This window comes from Osmerus eperlanus, chromosome 5 (assembly GCF_963692335.1).
Source record: "Osmerus eperlanus chromosome 5, fOsmEpe2.1, whole genome shotgun sequence".
NCBI classification, from domain to species: Eukaryota; Metazoa; Chordata; class Actinopteri; order Osmeriformes; family Osmeridae; genus Osmerus; species Osmerus eperlanus.
In genome coordinates, this window is record NC_085022.1 from 5,517,605 (window position 1) to 5,537,349 (window position 19,745).

General features: G+C 46.5%; 1 protein-coding gene across 3 annotated transcripts; it reads right to left on the reverse strand.

Moving 5' to 3' along the window:
• Positions 1-160: 160 nt before the first annotated feature.
• On the reverse strand, positions 161-18,869 carry cbfb (core-binding factor subunit beta). Of its 3 annotated transcripts, none has more exons than XM_062461438.1 (7): positions 18,312-18,846; positions 17,672-17,758; positions 15,662-15,778; positions 6,303-6,419; positions 5,835-5,930; positions 5,395-5,444; positions 161-2,533 (listed from the first exon to the last, which is right to left on the reverse strand). In XM_062461438.1, exons 1-6 carry the CDS (start codon positions 18,387-18,389, stop codon positions 5,415-5,417), a joined length of 525 nt encoding a protein of 174 aa, XP_062317422.1. In that variant the 5' UTR covers positions 18,390-18,846; the 3' UTR covers positions 161-2,533; positions 5,395-5,414. The 3 variants fall into 3 exon arrangements, with proteins under 3 accessions (XP_062317422.1, XP_062317421.1, XP_062317420.1); XM_062461437.1 differs by having other exon boundaries at positions 161-2,538; positions 18,312-18,843; XM_062461436.1 differs by lacking the exon at positions 5,395-5,444 and having other exon boundaries at positions 161-2,538; positions 18,312-18,869.
• Between the last annotated feature and the right edge of the window lie 876 nt (positions 18,870-19,745).

Sequence of the window (19,745 nt, forward strand, 5' to 3'; positions counted from 1 at the left end):
TTTCCGATGTTGAATTTTGGTCAATTTTGTATTGGTTTTAGACTATCTGCTCGAGTGCAAAGCGTTTAGTATGAAATGTGTTCTAAACGGTCTAGGGTGGTGAGACCTAATATCAACTATGTTTACGTTGAACATGACACACAATGATGACACAGCCAAGTACAAGGATTCTTACAAGTTTATGCTGCAAAATGTAAAATATAACATTTCAGATTGTAATCCCCCATTTTGAAATACAAGCAAAAACGTAAAACAGAGAAAAAGAAAAACTCAAGATATCCTGGAAAATCTCTGAGGCAGGCGGTCAAACAGAAACACATAATTCTTCATAGTCACATGAAAACTACAGAAAGTGTCAACCTGTATCAATAACTTAAAACAAATAAAAAATAAACCATTTAATTAAAAAAATGAAATGTGTAGCAAACATGTATTGGGTGTGTAACTCGCCTTAATGCCAGCATTAAGAGAAGGGAAGGCAATAGGCACTACCTACAGTAAGGAAACAGGAAGTACAGGGATAGTATAGGCCCCTAGATTGGCTACATGGATAAAGTAGTATACAGAAGGAAGTTAATGGTACCACTTAAATATGGAGGCCAATAAATATGAACAAAGCTAGAGTACCAGAGAGCACACAGCTCAGCCCTTGAAACTACAGGGCACAAGGAATGAGAACACATACAAAAGGACTGTTACTAATTTGGTTCTGGTCAGGGTGACTTTACCGATGATATGTGTCTAACTTGTATGCAACTCACTCGCAAATGTCTGATACCACATGCTGTTTGAGATCAATAACTTAACCTCCCGGTCTCCCTCACAATGATTCACCACCTTTCCAGAATCTACTTGCCCTGCCTCATCCCTCCCTTCCCCATCTCCACCCTGTTCCTCTCTGAAATCACCTGCTGCTTCAAACCCCCTCCTCTACATCTCCATCTCTGACCTGCTCAACACCCAACCACCTGCTGGCTTCTGCTACCACTCCATAACTATTATAGTTACCTCCTCCACCTTCTCCACTATCTCCACCTCCAACTACAGTCCGAACGGCTGATGTTGTAAATGGACTGCAGTAACTATGCCCAACTCCTGCAGTAACTACATCCAACCCGTTAGTATTCCTAACAGATACTCGCCCCCCTTTTCTAAACTGATCCCAGACCAAAGTAATCAAATACTGATTAACTTGATGATCATTCAGCTACAACACGGGTTGAGTTAACAAGACTAAAGCTAGGATTTCTTCTGCTGACACACAACTGAGGACTAATCTTTACAAGCAAACCGTTACTTCTGTAGTTGTGTGGGGTGCTCAGTGACCATATGTGGATGCAGACAAACCAACAAAGAAAAGTGTCTGTCTGCCTCAAGTGACTCCTGTCTCCAGGAAGAGCATAACCGTGTACACTTGTATCTGCACCCAGTAGAGACAGGTCATAAAAAAGTAAACATAATGACTTTTACACAAACAATCCATACAATTACAATAGTGCCAATACATTTTACAGTGCGTCATTGGTAAGAATGAACGGGGTGATTCATTTGATGTTGCAATTTCCGAAACTCGAAGGCTAGTAATTGTACACGTACATCTCTGGTGTGTTGAGTGTTGATATAAGGTTGGATTGAAGTAAAATAAAAATAGAAAAAAATAGATACTTGTTTGAGAGGTTAGAAACACAGAGTACAAAATGTAAAAGACTACACGGATGTCTACAAGGACTAAACTTATGGATAATACAAAAATGCACTACATTACGAGATCCCTTCTTCATGACCACCTCTCTGCTCGTGGACATGGTATGGCCCAGTTATCCCTGACCTCAAAGCACTGTAGAAGAAGAGAGCTGTGGGTGCAGCTTGCATAGGGGAGCAACAGTTAAGCTAGCTTGGCGCTTCAGTTCATGCAAACAGACAACGTGGGCACTAAACTGAATTGATCACATAGTGCAAACCCCCCTGGAAGACAAATTTGGATTGATCACCTTAACCCCTGTGCTGTCACAACGAACCATCGTTTTGTTTACCCAATTTTACCCAATACAAAAACAAATAAAAAGCATTTTCTTTTAACCTTCGCAATGTGGGGGGTCTGAGACAGCCGACGGTTAAAAGAAAATGCTTCACTTTGTTTTTGTATGCGGTAAAGTTGTCGCAATACGACGTTGGTTCACATTGACTGATGGGTCAGAATGACCCGAAGATAACACAAGGGTTAAAAAACAAAACAAATACACAACAAAACTACCCCCCACCCCTACCCACCCCCGTAATGTAGACTTTGGTCTCTCCAGGTGACAGCCAGGAAGCAGTATGGGGTGGGGGCGGGGTTGTTAGGCCAGGGACTATTACCATGTGTGTTCAGGAGAGTCACCATCTACAAACCTTTAATCAGTTTACTCTTCTGAACACATCCCAATGTCCCTGACCCCTGACCCCTCCTTCTCCCCCTTCCTCCCCTCGATCTTAGCGCATCTTGTGGTCATCAGCGTTGGCCATGTTGGAGCCAGAGCTGTCCTGCTGCCTCCTGGGCTGGGGAGGAGGGAGAGAGGAGGAAGAAGAGAGAGGAGGGAGAGAGGAGGAGGGAGAGGAGGGGGAGGGAGAGAGGAGGGGGAGGGAGGAGGGGGAGAGAGAGAGGAGGAAGAAGAGAGAGAGGAGGGGGAGAGGAGGGGGAGGGAGAGAGGAGGAGGGAGAGAGGAGGAAGAAGAGAGAGAGGAGGGGGAGAGGAGGGGGAGGGAGAGAGGAGGAAGAAGAGAGAGAGGAGGGGGAGAAGACGGGGAGGGAGAGAGGAGGAGGGAGAGAGGAGGAAGAAGAGAGAGAGGAGGGAGAGAGGAGGAGAGAGGGAGGGGAGAAGGGAGAGGGAGAAGAGGAAGGTTTGAATGAGGGAGAAGAGAGAAAGAGAAAGAAGAGGGTGGGTGGAGGGAGAACAGAAGGGGGAAGCAAAGAGAGAAAACAGGATGAATATAATTCATGTTTGAAAATGCTTATATTCTGTGGAGTCTCTATATATTATTATCATGTTTTTTTCCACTGGTAGGCAACAGTGACAGAAGAACGATGTTGCCCACTAGAGAGCGACAGAGAGCTGTCCTGGGCAGCAGGATATAAACAGCTGTAGTTATTCTGGGTTGAGAGGCAGACAGCCATTAGACAGGAGGGAAGTCTTCAACATAACACACTTTATAAATACTGGATGACTGGCCTGTCTGTCACAGATACCTCTGTTTATGTGTCTGCATCTAAATCTCTCTCACACACACACAGAGACAGACTGCCAGGCAGACGGACACAGATAGATGGATCTGAGAACAAGTTGCTCAGCTTAAATGGCCTGTAGTCGTCATCCATGTGATTCATCATAATAGCAGCTTCGAGGTCTGTGATGCTGTTGTAGTCTAGCCAACTCACACAAGACACACTAGTACGAGCCATTCCATAAGAGTCTCAAACAGACATGAGGTCATGCTTAGGCACATGTGAGCACACACACAAACATACACGCACACACACACAAGCACAAACACACACACACACACAAGCACAAACCTAAGACATCCCAAACACATACATGCATGCACACACATACACCCATGAACACCCGGGGACAGTGGTTCAGTACCCTTGAGTTGGAGTGAGGTAATCCTGTCGCATGTAAGAAACAAGTGAAGGCTGCAGGGACAACCCTGAAGACCCACACACACGACACAAGAGTGGAACATGCTATGACCAAGCACTACTGTTAAAGCAAGGTCTGGTCCAGATTCAGGACAGAGAGGTGTTCTATCAAGGACCACACCCAGGCCTGTGTTGGATCATGGGTCATGGTTCTGACAGGAAGGCCTTAGTATTGATCCTGCTGTCAGAGCCTGCTTCTTGGCCTACTCTGGCTGCTAGCTACAGTAAACCGCAGGTCAATACAGCAGACATCAGGCAGGCCAGACTTGGGGGGAGGCGGAGGAGGGGTACAGATCAATACTAATGAGATATTACTAATTTCACTACCAGGACATAGGTCCTGTATGCAGCGTAATGACAAAAACAACCAACATTTTCTTCTCCATCCATCTCTACTCCATCCATCATCCATCACCATCTGCTCTGAGCAGTCTAGCATACATAACAGGACACACACACACACACACCCACACACTGAACTGGCGATGACCACTTGGTTGGATGAGGCTGTGAATTCTGAACTTTAATAGCAGGGGTGCAGACCCTTTGGGAATCCTGCCTTCTACAGACAGACTATACTGATGGTCCCCACTACAACTAGACTGACATACTGAGTGTCAGTAATAAGTGTGTGTGAGTGTGTGTGTGATGAAAGCATGTTTAGACTACAGAAATACCTTGTGTGAGAGTAGCTATAGTCCACTGTCTGGAGTATTAATAATAATAATACATTTTATTTGTAATGCTCCTTTCTTGTACTCAAAGCGCTAGCATTGTAGAATAGCAAATGCCTGTAGATGTTCCTCCTGAGCAATCGTCCCTCTCTGCTGTATGGGACTAGCTGCCATGGAAAAGCAGTCACAACTTATGAGAATAATTACAGGGTTTCAAGTTACCACCACAGTCCCTGTGTGTGTGAGTTCAAACGGATGGACACAGACATACAAACACACACACACACACACACTGTTTGAGGAAAATATCCCACTGGCTCTTGTCAAATATATCTGAGTGTGAAAAGATTCAAAGCAGTGCCTAAAGCATCTTGACAGCATTGCCTTACTGATATACATCGAAAAGAAGGTCTTTCTTCCCTAGAGAGCTGCAGGGGATATCTATCTTTTCTTTATTTTTCTCCCTCCCTCTCTCTCTCTCTCTCTCTCTCTCTCTCTCTCTCTCTCTCTCTCTCTCTCTCTCTCTCTCTCTCTCTCTCTCTCTCTCTCTCTCTCTCCCTCTCTCTCTCTCCCCCTCTCGCCGGATCATATGCTACCAAAATGGGCAGATCTGTCCCAGCAGTCTTTGCTGTGCTGCTCCAGGGTAGAAGAGAAGAGAAGGGAGAGGAGGAGGGGAGGAGAGGAGGAGAGGAGAGGAGCAGGAAGGAGGGGACAAGGGAGGAGAGGAGAGAAGAGGAGAGAAGAGGAGAGGAGAGAAGAGGAGAGGAGAGGGGTATGTCATGTAGACCAGGGAGCTTTCTCACATCTCTATTATGGAATACATCCCACATATACAATTACAGTAACTCTCTTATACTGATTCCTCTTTCTGTTACCATGCATACACGAGCAAACATGCACATGCCTTCAGGTAGACTTTCATTCACCAACACTAACACATATTCACACAAATGCAGACGTACACACACACACACACACATGCCCGTTCACACACACATGGTTTAGTGCATGAGAGGGTGATATAGAGAAGAAGACAGACCCTGGTTGGAGAGGGTGTCATCAGTCCCAGATTTTTGATGCCACAGGGTCCTAAAAAAACACAATTTGGTTTTCATCTTAGAGTCAATCAGAGAATCAGTAATATTGGTTATTCTTTCAAAATCATGGACAGACTCTTCATGCACTAAACCCAGATAACAAAAGCACAGAGGACCTCACACACAACCACGCAAGACCCCCAGTCCCCAGCAGTTATATTATCTTGTCTTATAGACCTATCTAGCCCCCAAGGCCCAGCCCAAAGTTACCACAGACCCAGAACACAGTCCCAACTCGTGCTCTGGGACCTGGGCCCCAGCCGCCCTGTATCCTGCCCCATCCCCAAGCTTACGTGAAACAGAAAACAGCTTCAGCCCCGGATACACTAGCCTTTCCTGACCCCCTCTGCCCCAACTCTCCAGCCCAGCCAGGGAGTCTCACCTCCAGGTCCTCCCGGTGAGAGCGGTCCCGGTCCTCAAAGTCTCTGGTTCTCCTCCGGGCCTCCTCAAATGCGGCTTGGGCCAGGGCATCCTCATGCTGAACAAACACACGAGAGAACGGCAGGTCAGTCTGTTTTTCTTTTCTTTAACCATATATGCTGTATAGTACTGTGCAAAAGTGTTTTGCACATGAACTTTCACTTAAATATCAATATTATTTCTTCTGTATTAGTGCGGCAGTATAAAAGTGCAATGTTGAGAAAAATGTTGTTTAGTCTTTTCATTTCCTTCTTTCTGAAAGCATTTGAGCTTTTCTTAAAAAAAGACTTTGACAGAGTACTGTATATAACATAGAATATTTTAACCAGTATTTACCCAAACGAGTCAATGGAGAACCTCGTGTACAGTGACGAGCGGACCTTGTGCAGAGGTCTCTGAAGGTGTGCTTGTGAGCGCGTGCGGCCGTTACCTGTGCTCTCTCGTCGTCATACTCCAGACAGCCCATCCCGTCCAGGCGCTGCAGGTCAATCCAGCCCCGCCAGATGACACACACTCCGTTCAGGATCATCGGAGCCTTCAGGTAAACCTGCAGCAGGACACCACACAGCTAAGAATGCTTCACGGGGTCCACAACCAAAGGCACAAGTCACAAAGGCGTTTGGCCCAGAGTTGAGAGAGTGTGTGTGTGTGGTGTGTGTGTGTGTGTGTGTGTGTCAGAGGCGTAGTTTTGTTTTCAAATGTGGGTGGGACACCTATTTTTAATAACTGTGAAATAGGATTTCTTAATAAAAGTGGGTGAGGGGGTTGATTTTCCATTTTCAAAAAGTGTGATGTACAGGAGGAGGAGGAGAAGGAGGAGGAGGAGAAAAGGAGAGGAGATTTAATAAGAGAGTCCATGGTTCCATGTCTGATTAGTGTGAAAAGCTAAACCATGGTGTGCCTTATAGCGTCTGTCCTACGCATGCCTAAACACACACACTGACTTCGATATGAAAGAAGTGGTGGTTAAACATCTGTTACAGTTCGTGGCTGGCAGAGAGAGAGAGAGGCCTGTGCGATATCCTCTCCAACCTAAACAAGGACATGCTTCTGTTCACTCACAGAGAAAATTCCTCTGTGACTCTCTTCCTTCCTCCAACCAAACCATTAGCCTTACTAGCTACTAGCCTTACTAGCTACTAGCCTTACCAAGCAACTAAACTTACCAGTACATCAGTGCTTCTGATCATTGATAGAGCTTGGCTAACCAGGTTCAAACCAACAGAATGGGAGTGTTTTTAATACATTTACTTTAAGTATGTTGTTTTCCCATGTCCAGCCATTTCCAACCTAAACACTGCAGGCTGAAACAGACCTCCCTGCCATCAATAACAGTTACCCAGACTCCTCCGCTTTCTCATAAGGAATATTCATTAGCTCAGGGGGATAAACTCACAGTTTTGGTTGTTCCAGAGCCAAACAAGCATATAGATGAGAAACTCAACTTTACTGCAGTCTCTTGCTAGTTCAGCACACCAGGCCCCGGCGGTAAGACCTTAGACCACATGGTACTACGCCCTCTGCCCGGTGAGATACCAGGGCGCCCGGGTAACACAGCATTTATACCAGAGTAAACAAATGATCAGTATTCAATTAGTATGTAAAACATGAACACACACACTGCTGTGTAATATGTGGATTGTGGTGAGCTGGTGTACCTGTCTGGGCCCAGACCAGGGCCGTGCAACAGTGTTTCTGAGCAGGCTATTTCTAGACAGCCTCACACAGGGGCTTCATTTATGAGTTGGCCAAGCCCAAGATTACCCAGAATGCAATGAGGCTAGGGCGCCTAGTCTGTGAGTGTATGTGTGTCAGTCACTGGGGTGTGTGAGAGTGTGTGTGAGTGTGTGTCAGTCACTGGGGTGAGTGTGTGTGCGAGTGTGTACATGTATGTGTGCGTGTGTCAGTCACTGGGGTGTGTGAGTGTGTGTGTGTGTGTGTGTGTGTGGAGGCAGCGGAGGAAGTCTGTGGTTAGGCTGTTGCTGAGCTCCCTCCATATTTTCCTTCTTCTAGCAGAGTTCTGAAACACTGTGGGGGCTCACATATGTGGAAGTCATCTCACTGACGCTGCAGACACACAGTCACACACACCAGTACATGACAGCAGGGTTTCAGCCAAAGTATTCCACTCAATTTACGACAAAGTCTTGTGCTAGGGTGGCTATTTAGTCCCAGGTACAAGGACCTGGACTGAAGTGGTCTATAGGCCTCGCATTCAACTGTCACCTCACCCAAACAGGAAATAACATGCCAGCACCACAGGCAGGATTTCTGTTGTGAACTTTAGTAAAGATGGCCACCATGCATTTAAGGGCTACACAATCTGTCTGAGAGGAAAGATAATGAAAGAGACCAGGATGCATAGAGTTGAGTAGAGACTGGTATTGGAGCCTCACTTTGCTTGGCAGGTACCCACATACACATACATACATACACACACACACACGTAAGGGCACTTTGGCACATGACTCTTCATTTCGACGCATGCCAGGCTCTTTACAGCAGATCTGGGAGCTGTCAGAGTCAAACACAAACACTTGAGGAGATTCAAAGAGGAGGAGTGTGTGTGTATATGTTTGTGTCTGTGAGTGCGTGTTTGTGAGGCGGAGAGACGAGCTGTTGGTCCAAACTCAGGGGGCAGAAAGTGCTAGAATGCTCACAAAGAAGACCATTGTATTCACAGACCTTGTTGATGTCAGCTAGTGTGGATGTGAGTGAGTGTGTGTGTGTGTGTGTGTGTGTGTGTGTGTGTGTGTGTGTGTGTGTGTGTGAGTGAGTGTGTGTGTGTGTGTGTGTGTGAGTGAGTGTGTGTGTGTGTGTGTGTGTGGGAGAGTGAGTGTGTGTGTGAGTGAGTGTGTGTGTGAGTGTGTGTGTGGATGTGTGTGTGTGTGAGTGAGTGAGTGAGTGAGTGAGTGAGTGTGTGTGTGTGAGTGTGTGTATTAGAGAAAGGGAGACAGGCATCCACTGATTTTGCATAGTAATTATGCAATTACCAATTAGTGTGTATGTGTGTGTATGAGTTAGTGTGTATGTGTGTGTATGAGTTAGTGTGTACGTGTGTGTATAAGTTAGTGTGTACGTGTGTGTATAAGTTAGTGTGTACGTGTGTGTATGAGTTAGTGTGTACGGATGTGTATGCCTGTGTTTCAGATTGCATGTGGATGTGTAAGCGTGTGTGTCAGAGTATGTTTGTTAGTCAGAAACCTCTAAGGAATGAGCTCTCTCTCTTACTCTCTCTCTCTCTCTCTCTCTTACTCTCCCTCTCTCTCTCTTACTCTCCATCTCTCTCCCTGTCTCTCTCTCTCCTTCTCTTTCTTACTCCCTCTCTCTCTCTCTCTCTCTCTCTCTCTCTCTCTCTCTCTCTCTCTCTCTCTCTCTCTCTCTCTCTCTCAATTTAATTTCAATTCAATTTAGCTTTATTAGCATGACTGTCATAGTCTCTCTCCCTGTCTCTCTCCCTCTCGCCTCCTTTCTCTCTCTCCCCCTCTCTCTCTTACTCTCCCTCTTTCTCTCTTACCCTCCCTCCCTCCCAGTCATTTGCCTTGGGCATGAAGTTTACACTTCAAACAGACAGACAGACCTAACAGCTGTCCCTTCTGTGCAGCCCCCCCCCCCCCCCCCCCAATGACTCAGCCTCCCCCAGCCCCTCAGGCAGTCCAGCCACCAACAGGAAGTGGCCCAACACACTCATGTCCACCCCCATAACTGGCCCGGTGCCACCCCCCTCCCCTGCACACCCACTCCAGTGCCCCTCGCCCTGGCACACACAGGGTGCACATTCACAGCCTCCGTGTGTGTGTTTGTGCCCTAAAGAAGCTCGACTACAGGGTTTCCAGTGTGAAGGACTCCCTCTCCATGACTGGTACAGATGCATGTGTCTGTGTGGGGGACTTCCTCTCCCGGAGACCTCTCCTCCCCTTCATCTTACTTCTCATCCTCTCTTCCTGTATCGCGACATGCCTACTTCGTCTCCTCTATCTTTATCTCTCTCACTTCCTGTATCTCCCGTTTTGTCTGTGTATCTTGTTTCTTCCCTGACAGTCCCCCTCTCCCCCCCCCCCATCCCTCCATCTTTCCCTGACGGGGCGGCAGGGTGGAGGCTGGATGGAGGCAGGGTGGAGGCTGGGTGGGGTCAGGGTGGAGGCAGGGTGGAGGCTGGATGGAGGCAGGGTGGAGGCTGGGTGGGGTCAGGGTGGAGGCAGGGTGGAGGCAGGGTGGAGGCAGGGTGGAGGCTGGATGGAGGCAGCAGAGTGCTCTCTTGTCGTGGGTGTGATGTTACAGGGCGGAGCAGGTGTGGACAGGTGCAGAGGTTCTTTCAGAGGCAAAGCAGCGGGTTGAGGAAGGACACGCTTCAGAGGGTGGATGCCAGGTAATGTCTAGTCTATTGTCAAACACGCCCTCACACACACACACACACACACACACACCTCCCACACCACCTGCCGCCGGTCAGAGACAAAGGGAGAGGGTGGGTATTAACGCTCATCCCTCCCTCCTACACCCCCAGCTCTGCAGATACCCCCTCAGGGTGTCCCCCCTGAGACCCCCCCTCCCGAAAAGACACTGCTGACTCCTGTCACCTGGAGCCCCCCCCCCCCCCCCCCCCCGTGCTCAGAATTTCCCTGCCCTGCCCTCCCCCCACCCTCTATCCTCCCAAACCGTTCCGCTGTGGTTGGAGCCTCCATCAAGCTACCACCTGTGTCTTTGTATGGTGCTTCCCTGCCCCACTGACCTCTCTAACCACAGGGCCTTGGGTTCAGCTGAGGATTCGCTCCACATACATGGATGTGTGCTCCAGGTTAGCAGTCACCCCAAACTGCGTCACTGACGTCACAGTCGTTGTTTTTAAATCACGAGAAGGAAGGAGGATTTCCCAGGAAGAAAAGCCTAAATACAGAGCCTCTAGAGAGCTGAACGGAATCTTCAGGGACTAGGTTCTCAGGCACATACATAGTAGTCGTTGAAAAAGCAAACCCTTGAAATGTTATTCTCTATCTCTGCACCACATTGTCAGTCCTGGGACAGATATCCCCCCACACCACCATGCAGTCGTTAGGAGAGGGGATTTGGTGAGCAGCTCGGCACCCAGCCCTGCCTGACATCCAGTCCAAGGGGTCGCCCTCGCTCGGGTCTGTGGACAGGAAGAGGGGAGGTTCTGACAGGAAGACAAGAGGTTTCCTGGAACTGGAGACCAGGAATGCAGGTGACAACCACATGCTGTATTTCACACTCCCTATCTTTCCTCTCCAGTCCCTGGCGGAACCACAGCGGTTCCGACCAATCAGCATCCTATGAGGAACTACTGACAGCTACAGATGATTGAAGTTAGCCCGTGGTAGACAGATGGTTCATCCAATCACCTGCCAAGTATTTTTTGAAAGTGCCTGTCCTTTTTCAAACTGTTTCCAAGGACGACTTCCCAGATGGTTATGTGTGACAAACCATCTGTTGATTCAGGTTAAGGAGAGGAGGCCCTCCTATGTCTTTTCCAGCTTACCCAGGGGAGAGGCCACTCAGAGGGCCAGAAAGCTGGAAGCACTACATGATGCCCTATTGGACAGACAGAGAAAGGGAGAGAGAGATAGAAAGAGAGAGACGTGTAGGAGTGATTGACTAATGTTGGTCAATCCTGAGAGATGAGGAGGAGCTGCTGTGACCAAAGGCACAGCAACATTCCACTGATAACATCCCTCCGTACCACCAAGCAGCATGCTTCCAGACTGTACACCATGGTCCAACCAAGGACACAAACAACGCTCACACACACTTCAAACCAGGACTGTCACACCCACACACACACAGAAGGAACCTATTAGTATATGGCTTTCATGATGTCACTGACAAGTCATGTGCTCTTGAAGGGGCTTCCGTTGAGGGTGAAGCGGGAGTATAGGAACTCTGCTTCTTGCTACTTAACTGGCCTTGCTCGTCATCAAACACAGGAACACAGGAAGACACATACACACACACTCAAACACCAACAAACCACCAACACACCCCTATCCGTCACCAAACACCCAATCCTTCATACCATCAGAGCTCCAGTCCTAGAAACTCTGTTCCTCATCCATCACACAGATGATCAAAACCAGACCTGTGTGTGTGTGTGTAGACCTTGGTCTCTTAGCTGGTTAACTTTGAGGGCTACTGTTCTAGAGGAGCATCTTTTGGTGTGAAGGCATCATCCTCCTGGATACCTTCAGGACAAGCTACTGTATAACTATTGTGCCCTCACGTTGTATTCCTGCAGTTTTTCTGATGTTTTTTGTGTGTTCATTTGAAATGTCAACGTGTTTGTTTCTGATTTGCGATAGGCTTATTTAACAGAATTCTCTAAAAACTGTCTCCAGGGATCTGTTTCCAGCTATCAACGATTCCAAGCTTGTTAGAAAACTTTGAAGCCACTTTCCTCAAAATCCTGAATTTGTGGCACTTGGTGTGTAATAGGCTTCTACTACTTAACTTGCTTGGTATTTGGTGTAGACAGGTAACTCCAGCATTGGAAAAGTAACTTTATCTGTGCCTGTTAAGTGGTGTAGATAACAAACCAAAAAACAGTTGGGGTCAATACGACTGTTTATTGTTGCATGTCTATACTACTCCATCAATTCACATGGTGTATTTAATCTGTCTCCCCTGTCTAAATAAAGAATAACTGTGTTCTAAAGCCAGTCACCTAGACAGGCAGCCAGCAAATGTTTCTGTGCCTCTCTCTCTCTCTCTCTCTCTCTCTCTCTCTCGCTGTTTTCTCTGGCCTGATTACTTTCTGGTGTCTCTCTCTCTCTCTCTCTCTCTCTCTCTCTCTCTCTCTCTCTCTGTGTCTGAGGTCTAAACGTCAGTCTGGCGCCATACTGCTGCTCACAAATGCACCACCCTGTACATCGATCTCATGAATATGGAGATGAGCTCTGGAAAGATACACACACATACACACACAGTATGGCAAGTGTGGCAAACACACACAACAAGAGGACAAACTTGAACAGAAAACTGAAAGAGTAATTCCTGTGGTGACGCCTAAGTTTGCTGTCTCTTTATAATGGAATCATTTGCTGCGCTTTCTGCCCTCAAGCAAACATTCCTATATGCAAACACACACGAACACACTGACAAACTGAAGATTTATATAGTCTTCTGACTCCAAATTGTCTCTGTGCCACTTTCAAAGACTTACTCAAGGCCTCTTGTTGCCAACATTCTACTGAACAACACACACAACTGACACAAAACAACACACACACAAAGCTCCAGATTAACAAGACGAAGAAAACCAAGGTGAGAAAGAATAGATAAAAGAGCAATCTCTTCTCAAATAGCTGAACTCACTGACTAGGCTTGTATAGGGTTAACTGTGCTAGTTTGTATATACCGCTAAATTTAACCTTGCCCACAGCTGGGTCCCATTAGCCAGTAGTGACACTGGAAGCCTGTACTTAGGAGGAGGAAGAGGGAGAGGAGGAGGAGGAGGGGGGAGAGGAGGAGGAGGAGGGGGGAGAGGAGGAGGAGGAGGGGGAGGAGCAGGGAGAGGAGGAGGGGGATGGGGAGGAGGAGGGAGAGGAGGGGGAGGAGGAGGGAGGGGAGGGGGAGGAGGAGGGGAGGGGGAGGAGGAGGAGGGGGAGGAGGGAGAGGAGGAGAGGGGCATACTCCAACCCCCCGCCCTTCCTTCAGGCGCCAAGTTTAAACTGGCCCTGCTCTGGTCTGGCACTGTTTTCCTTGATAACACTTTTGATCTATGTGCTTGCATTAGTTGCATTAGTTAATAGGTAATACGGTCCTTCTAAGATGCACATTAACATGAATATATGTTAATAAGACTTACTAACATACTTAGGCCTCATTACCTATTAACTAACGCTTGTTACAAGCACCTGGATCTAAAGTGTTTGTTTCTTTACATGAAAGAGGAGGGAGGGAGGGAGGGAGGGGGAGAGGGAGGGAGGGAGAGAGGGAGGGGGAGAGAGAGAGAGCATGAAAAGGAGTGTCAAGGTCAGGGAAGACTCTGATATTCCATCTCTCATCTCTTTAAGATGCTTTGACAATGGAATAATGAGTGTGTGTTCATGTGTATGTGTGTCTTTGTGTGCGTGTGTGTGTGAGGGTGTGTCTTTATGTGTATGTGTGTCTTTGTGAGCGTGTGTCTTTATGTGTGTGTCTGTGCAAGTGTGTGTGTGTGTGACATCAGTGCAGAGCTCATTAAAACTGCATTGACCAGGGCCCGCTCCTCTTGATGTGGCCATGGATAGAGTTACACTCACACACACACACACACACACACATGCCGAGTGTGGACTCCTACTCTCATGCAAACACAGCCCAAACTTGCTCCGTGAAGAGTCCACCCCACTCCCCCCTACACCTCCTCGTCTGAATAATTAACGAGCAGAGATTAGTCCGTCAGCCCAAGGGCTGTGAGGTCCATCGATTTCCCAGGATGCATTTTTAATGAGCTCCTTTCAGCAAGCCAGCGTCCGTGACTGTGGGTCTGGCACATCACCCTGCTCACACCAGCCTCCCAGGACACACACACACACACTGCTCACACCAGCCTCCCAGGACACACACACACACACTGCTCACACCAGCCTCCCAGGAGACACACACACCAGCCTAACCACAATAACTGCACCTTAATTACTGCAAGAAAACCAAGGCATCCTGGAAGAATGTTTGTGTTTCACCTTCTAGATCTGCATAGCCAATTAATTCAGGTTCATTAAATTCAACAAATGTTAATAAGAACGAATTTGGTCTTTCCTTAATCATGTTTTAAAATAGGTAAAGGTTATTGAAGGCTTCTAGGTTGGTTAATCAATGTGTACAGTCACATCCGATTCTGTCCAGTAAGCAACATGCCAGAACGGTCAACAAAACAGTCTGGACACGTCAGCACTGGTTCTAACATGGATTCTGGGTCCGGGTTCATACAAACATCATGGCTAAAACACACTAACACACAACATGGCTAAAACATGCTAACAACATGCCTACAGGCAGACATGATCACAGGACCTGTTATCCATCTGCTCACCCTCCATGTCATAGTTTGTGTGTGTGTGTGTTTTCACAAAGGAAACACGAGGGAACATTGGTGAGCTGCTTCAGGGGGAGGGTGTGGTGCTGGGCGCGCTGCAGCTGGAGCTTCTGCCTGGTTCTCCTCGCATGTGAAGCAATGACATATAATTATGGCTTCTCTCTGTCTCTCCTTTCGCGCTCCCAACCCCTCCACTTCACTTCTGAGACGGCCCCCCTCTCTCTTGGCCCCTGTGTCTCCCTCTCCCAGCCATCTACAGCGCTGTGCAAACTTCTTAGGCACCCATGAGATTTGACACAAACGTTGTCTTACTTAAAATCATTCTGTATTCGTTTCGCGGTATGAAAGTGCAATGTTGAGAACATTTTGGTTTCGTCTTTTCGTCATTTTTTATACCATTTTTTTCAAGCATTTTGGCTTGACACGCTACTGAGACTTGGAGAGCTGTGGAGGGAGGGTGATGGGGCTCAGGCTAGGGAGTTAGAGGCGTGCGTCGCTGTGTTTGCGACATGCAGCCCCATGGAGCAGTACCTATCTGTACTGTCAGGAGTCAGGGGCAGAGCTGAGAGAAGTACGCCGAGGTCTGTAAGTGTGGATTGAATTACCCATCCAAAAATGGTCGGGAGCCAAGAGAGAAAAAGGAGAAATAGAGAAGGGAGGGTGAGGAGGGGATGGATGGATGGATGGATGGAAGAGGAGAGGGGGAGTCGTGGGAGACGTGGCGAGATGGCGGGGTTTGGGCGGTTTCTCCCACTTACCTTTCCCGTCTCTCTCTCAAAGTCGACGTACTCTCGCGTGGGCGCCTGCCGCTGGTCTCCGTGGAGGCTGGCAGGGAAGAACTGCAGGGAGAGGTTGGTGCCCGTCGCCACAAAGGCCTTTTAGAGGAGAGACAATCAATACAAAGTGCATCAGAGAGCTGCCGGGGCTGGGGGAAGGTATCAATTATGCAGCACATCATCTCTGCCCACCATCAGAGGGGCAGGAGCGTGGAGACCGGGCCGTATTTTTAGGTTGGATGCTCACAAACGTGTGCAGTTATGCGTCAAATATACGGCAGTTTTTACAGTTTTACGTACACAACACAGAGGTAATCTGCTGGTAGGCTACATGACGTTCAAGGTGCCTAGCCCAGTGCCTTCCGTTGAGTCTAGTCTAGTCTAGCACAGCCCTGCTGCCAAAATGGAGAGAAACACCACTGTCATCGTTTTCTCATATAGAAGTATTGAGTTACACACATCTGATTCTCTTTTACCAACGTTCTCTGCTAGCCGACTGCAGGGCGACAGAGAGTTTGCTTTGGAGGGAGACAGAGTGACTCAGAGAGAAATAAAGAGAGAAAGAGAGAAAGAGAGAGAGAGATAGGGAAAGAGAAAAGGGGGAAGAGAAAGAGACAAAAAGAGAGGGGGGGGGCTGCAGAAATGGGTAAAATCTGAAAAATCAATACTAGTTAGAGGGAGATCCTGCTCTAATGACAACCAGTCTAGATGATTTAGGATGAATTAGGCTTCATTTATCAAACTACTTATTGAATCAGACTTTGTCTCTCTCTCCATCCTGGTCTTCTGAATCCACTCTTCTGGCCGGAATGCTGTGGAATTTACTGCCTGACTAACATCTTAAACAACTGAGCTACAAACAGCGGAACTCAGGCAAACCTGGTTGCATGTATATACAACTGAGGAACCCTGGACAGAGAGAGAAAAGACAGCAAGCTCCTACTGTACTTGATCACAGCATATATTTAATAAAGATCGGAGAGACCTGATACTGTATTGGATGTTTTAACTAATGTTCGATAATTTTTTATTATTGTAGAAATTAAAAACATATGTGTTGACTATATTTCCTTTTAAATGAATTGATAAAAGCAGCACACACACACACACTGAATATGAACAGACAGAAGAAAACATAAATTCCCAACTGACATCATGGTATGTCAGATGCAATGTCTCTACCAACAGCTTTAATGCATACTATGCCAGGCCTTATTAATCCATCCGTAAGACGGCATGTGGGTGAACTCAAATGAGTAAAAAGGTGGAAGCACGAGCATGCCCATAGCCACGGGAATCCGTTATGACTGTGCCAGTGACGATTTTAGACTCTTTTTAGGCGTGCTCAAGCACCCCTAAATTTAATCTCAGCACCCCTAAAAATAATAATAAAAAAATAAAAATAAAAATTAATTATTAAAAATTATTAAATATCTTAAATAAGTTTTAGTGCTCGCAAACGTGTCTGTTAGTGACAGATGACAAACAATTACAGGATCAAAGGGCTTTAAACAGGTTTAATATCCATTGTCACCATTCACCTTTAACGTTGGTAGTCTGCCAGTAAAACCAAAGGAGAAGAAGTAGGTAGTTAATTTCATGGCACAGATTAAGAACAAATCACATTCTCATTGGGGGCTGAGCCCCCTAAAGGTCTAATCCTAGAATCGCCCCTGGACTGTGCCCATTTTCACAAGATTTTGGACTGCAGCAGAGATTTTTTTCTCGGTACTTGAAAAGCATACCTGTAGGCCTAAAGCATGAACTGTGACCTAGAATGCATTCAGTCTTCTCTCTAACCATTTTAACAATAACTTTGGTTTCGAAAGGAAGAAAAACATTTTTAATTTTGGCTGACAGGCAATGACTGTCTAGACTATAATTATAGAAAGCACGTTGGATGTTTGTGTCTGAAATCCCAGGGTCATGGACAATAGCTGATAATGTCTTGTTATTTAAAATAAAATGTATAATGCGAAATATAGAACTCACTATCTCTGAGCGTCCGTCTCTGCAAGCGTTCTGGAACCGGGCCTGTCTCTCCTCGTGAGGTCGGTCTCGGAACCCGGTATATTTGATCTGAAAAGTACAGAGGACTCAAAGCGTTAGGGAAAAACAGTTTGAGAAAGAAACAAAATTAGGAATCCTGAATAGCCTACTGGGCTTTATGTCCGATGATATAGGGAAATAAATTCGACCCCCTAATCCGAATCTCGCGCTATTGATTTGATTGAGAGGTTAAAAACTGGGCAACAATGAAACCTTAGAACCATGAGGTGCAATATTTTATTTCCATAAAGAATGGAAAGATGAAACATCTTGTGAAATCAGCATAGTTTTACACAAGGAGAGCCATCGTCTCAGTCATATGATGGACAAGCCTAAGACCTCCACATCAAGATTAAGAACAATTTGTAATATTTAAACGTGAGATTTATGAATAACTCGGAACACATGATATTACATAGCCTACCACAGATTATGCATTTAATATTAGTAAACTAATTTTAGATAGCCATTTCGGCCTGTATCTTTAGAACTGAGACGCTTTCCTGACTCGACGTTCATTTCTGCTTTATGAGTTACTTTGTTTCCGCCACCAGTTTATTCATCGAAACCTAAAAGAATTTACCTCGCACTCGCGACTGAGTTTCCTGAAGAACTCTTCGTTTTCAAACTTGCTCCGCTGATCCGGGACGACCCGAGGCATCTTGAAGGATGTCTGAGCTATTTTTCTTTTACTTTAAATGTTTCTAAACGAGAGAAGCTTTTGCTGTTAGACAGTAGTCCCGTTTTCAACTCCTTCCGCGTCTTTTCAGAAGAGTGTGTCCCAAAGTCTTTATGCGATATGTACCTTATTGTCAAAAAGTCGGGTCGTGATCTCTCAACTACAAGATGGTCACTTTCTGCCACTACACTGTGCTAAGCTCAATTTCGCAATTGGCTATTATTCGCTCTCACCCCGAAGCGTGTGATCAGCGTCCACTGACAACAAACGGGCGCTCTCTCGACTTTATCCGTTGCGCTGCATGTCTGAGACTACTTCCTGGCTCCCGCGAGTCCGACTCCTGACTGTACACCACAAATACTCCCCCCCATTCACAATTCTACTCACTATAGGGACCAAGTGCGCAGGCGTCTCAACTTAACATAGCTTTAATAGACTTTTGGATAGTGGGGCATACAGTGAAATAGAGAGAAACAGATCCACATGCACACTTCCACCCTATTCCATGACCCAAACTCCCAATTGTTCTTGGCACTCCTACGTACCCGCGGTATGAGCGTGGGTATGCAATGGCAGGTAGGCGTATAATAACACGCCTGAGATGCAGAAAGACATAATTCCACCCACTAATCACACACTGGGGCGTTTCTCTTAGTAAATAAAACAATTTACTTGGTTTGATAATCTACCACAGGACTGTACGAAGTCTTTTTAATCTCTACATAACACGCATGCACATGCATTTATACACATAGGTAACATACAGTTCAGAACATAAAACAAGGATGAGGAAAGATATACATTGAGAGAGATATTAGTGGAGAGAAAGAGAAGACAAACGGAGCCTTCATAGCACCACCACCTAACACACATTAATTAATAAGATATTCTGTGGTCACTGGGCATGATCTGTTCTGGCAGATGACTCCAAGAATTGGCGAGGTGTGTGTGCACTATGCATGTGTGTTCGTGTGTATGCGTGAGTGTGTGTGATCCGTATGAGTCGGAATGCTTGGATGGATGGAGACTGTTTATATGTCTTCATGCATTTGTATGTCTGATGAGAGTGTGTTTTTGTGTGTCTGTGCAAATCTCTTATACTCTTCAAACACCCTTCTCTCTCTTGCTACCAAACTCTTGCTTTAAAGGTTTTGGTACGCGTGCAGGAGACGTGGGTTCTAGAAGGTCTCTAAGGTCTAGAGGTCACTCTTCTCTGATGATGTCAGCTCTGTCACTGCCACGGAATAGGTTTGTTTTCAAATGTGGACGGGACAGCTTTTTTAAACAACTGAGGATACGGCTGTTAAATATAATTTTATTGATTAAAGTGTGTGTGTG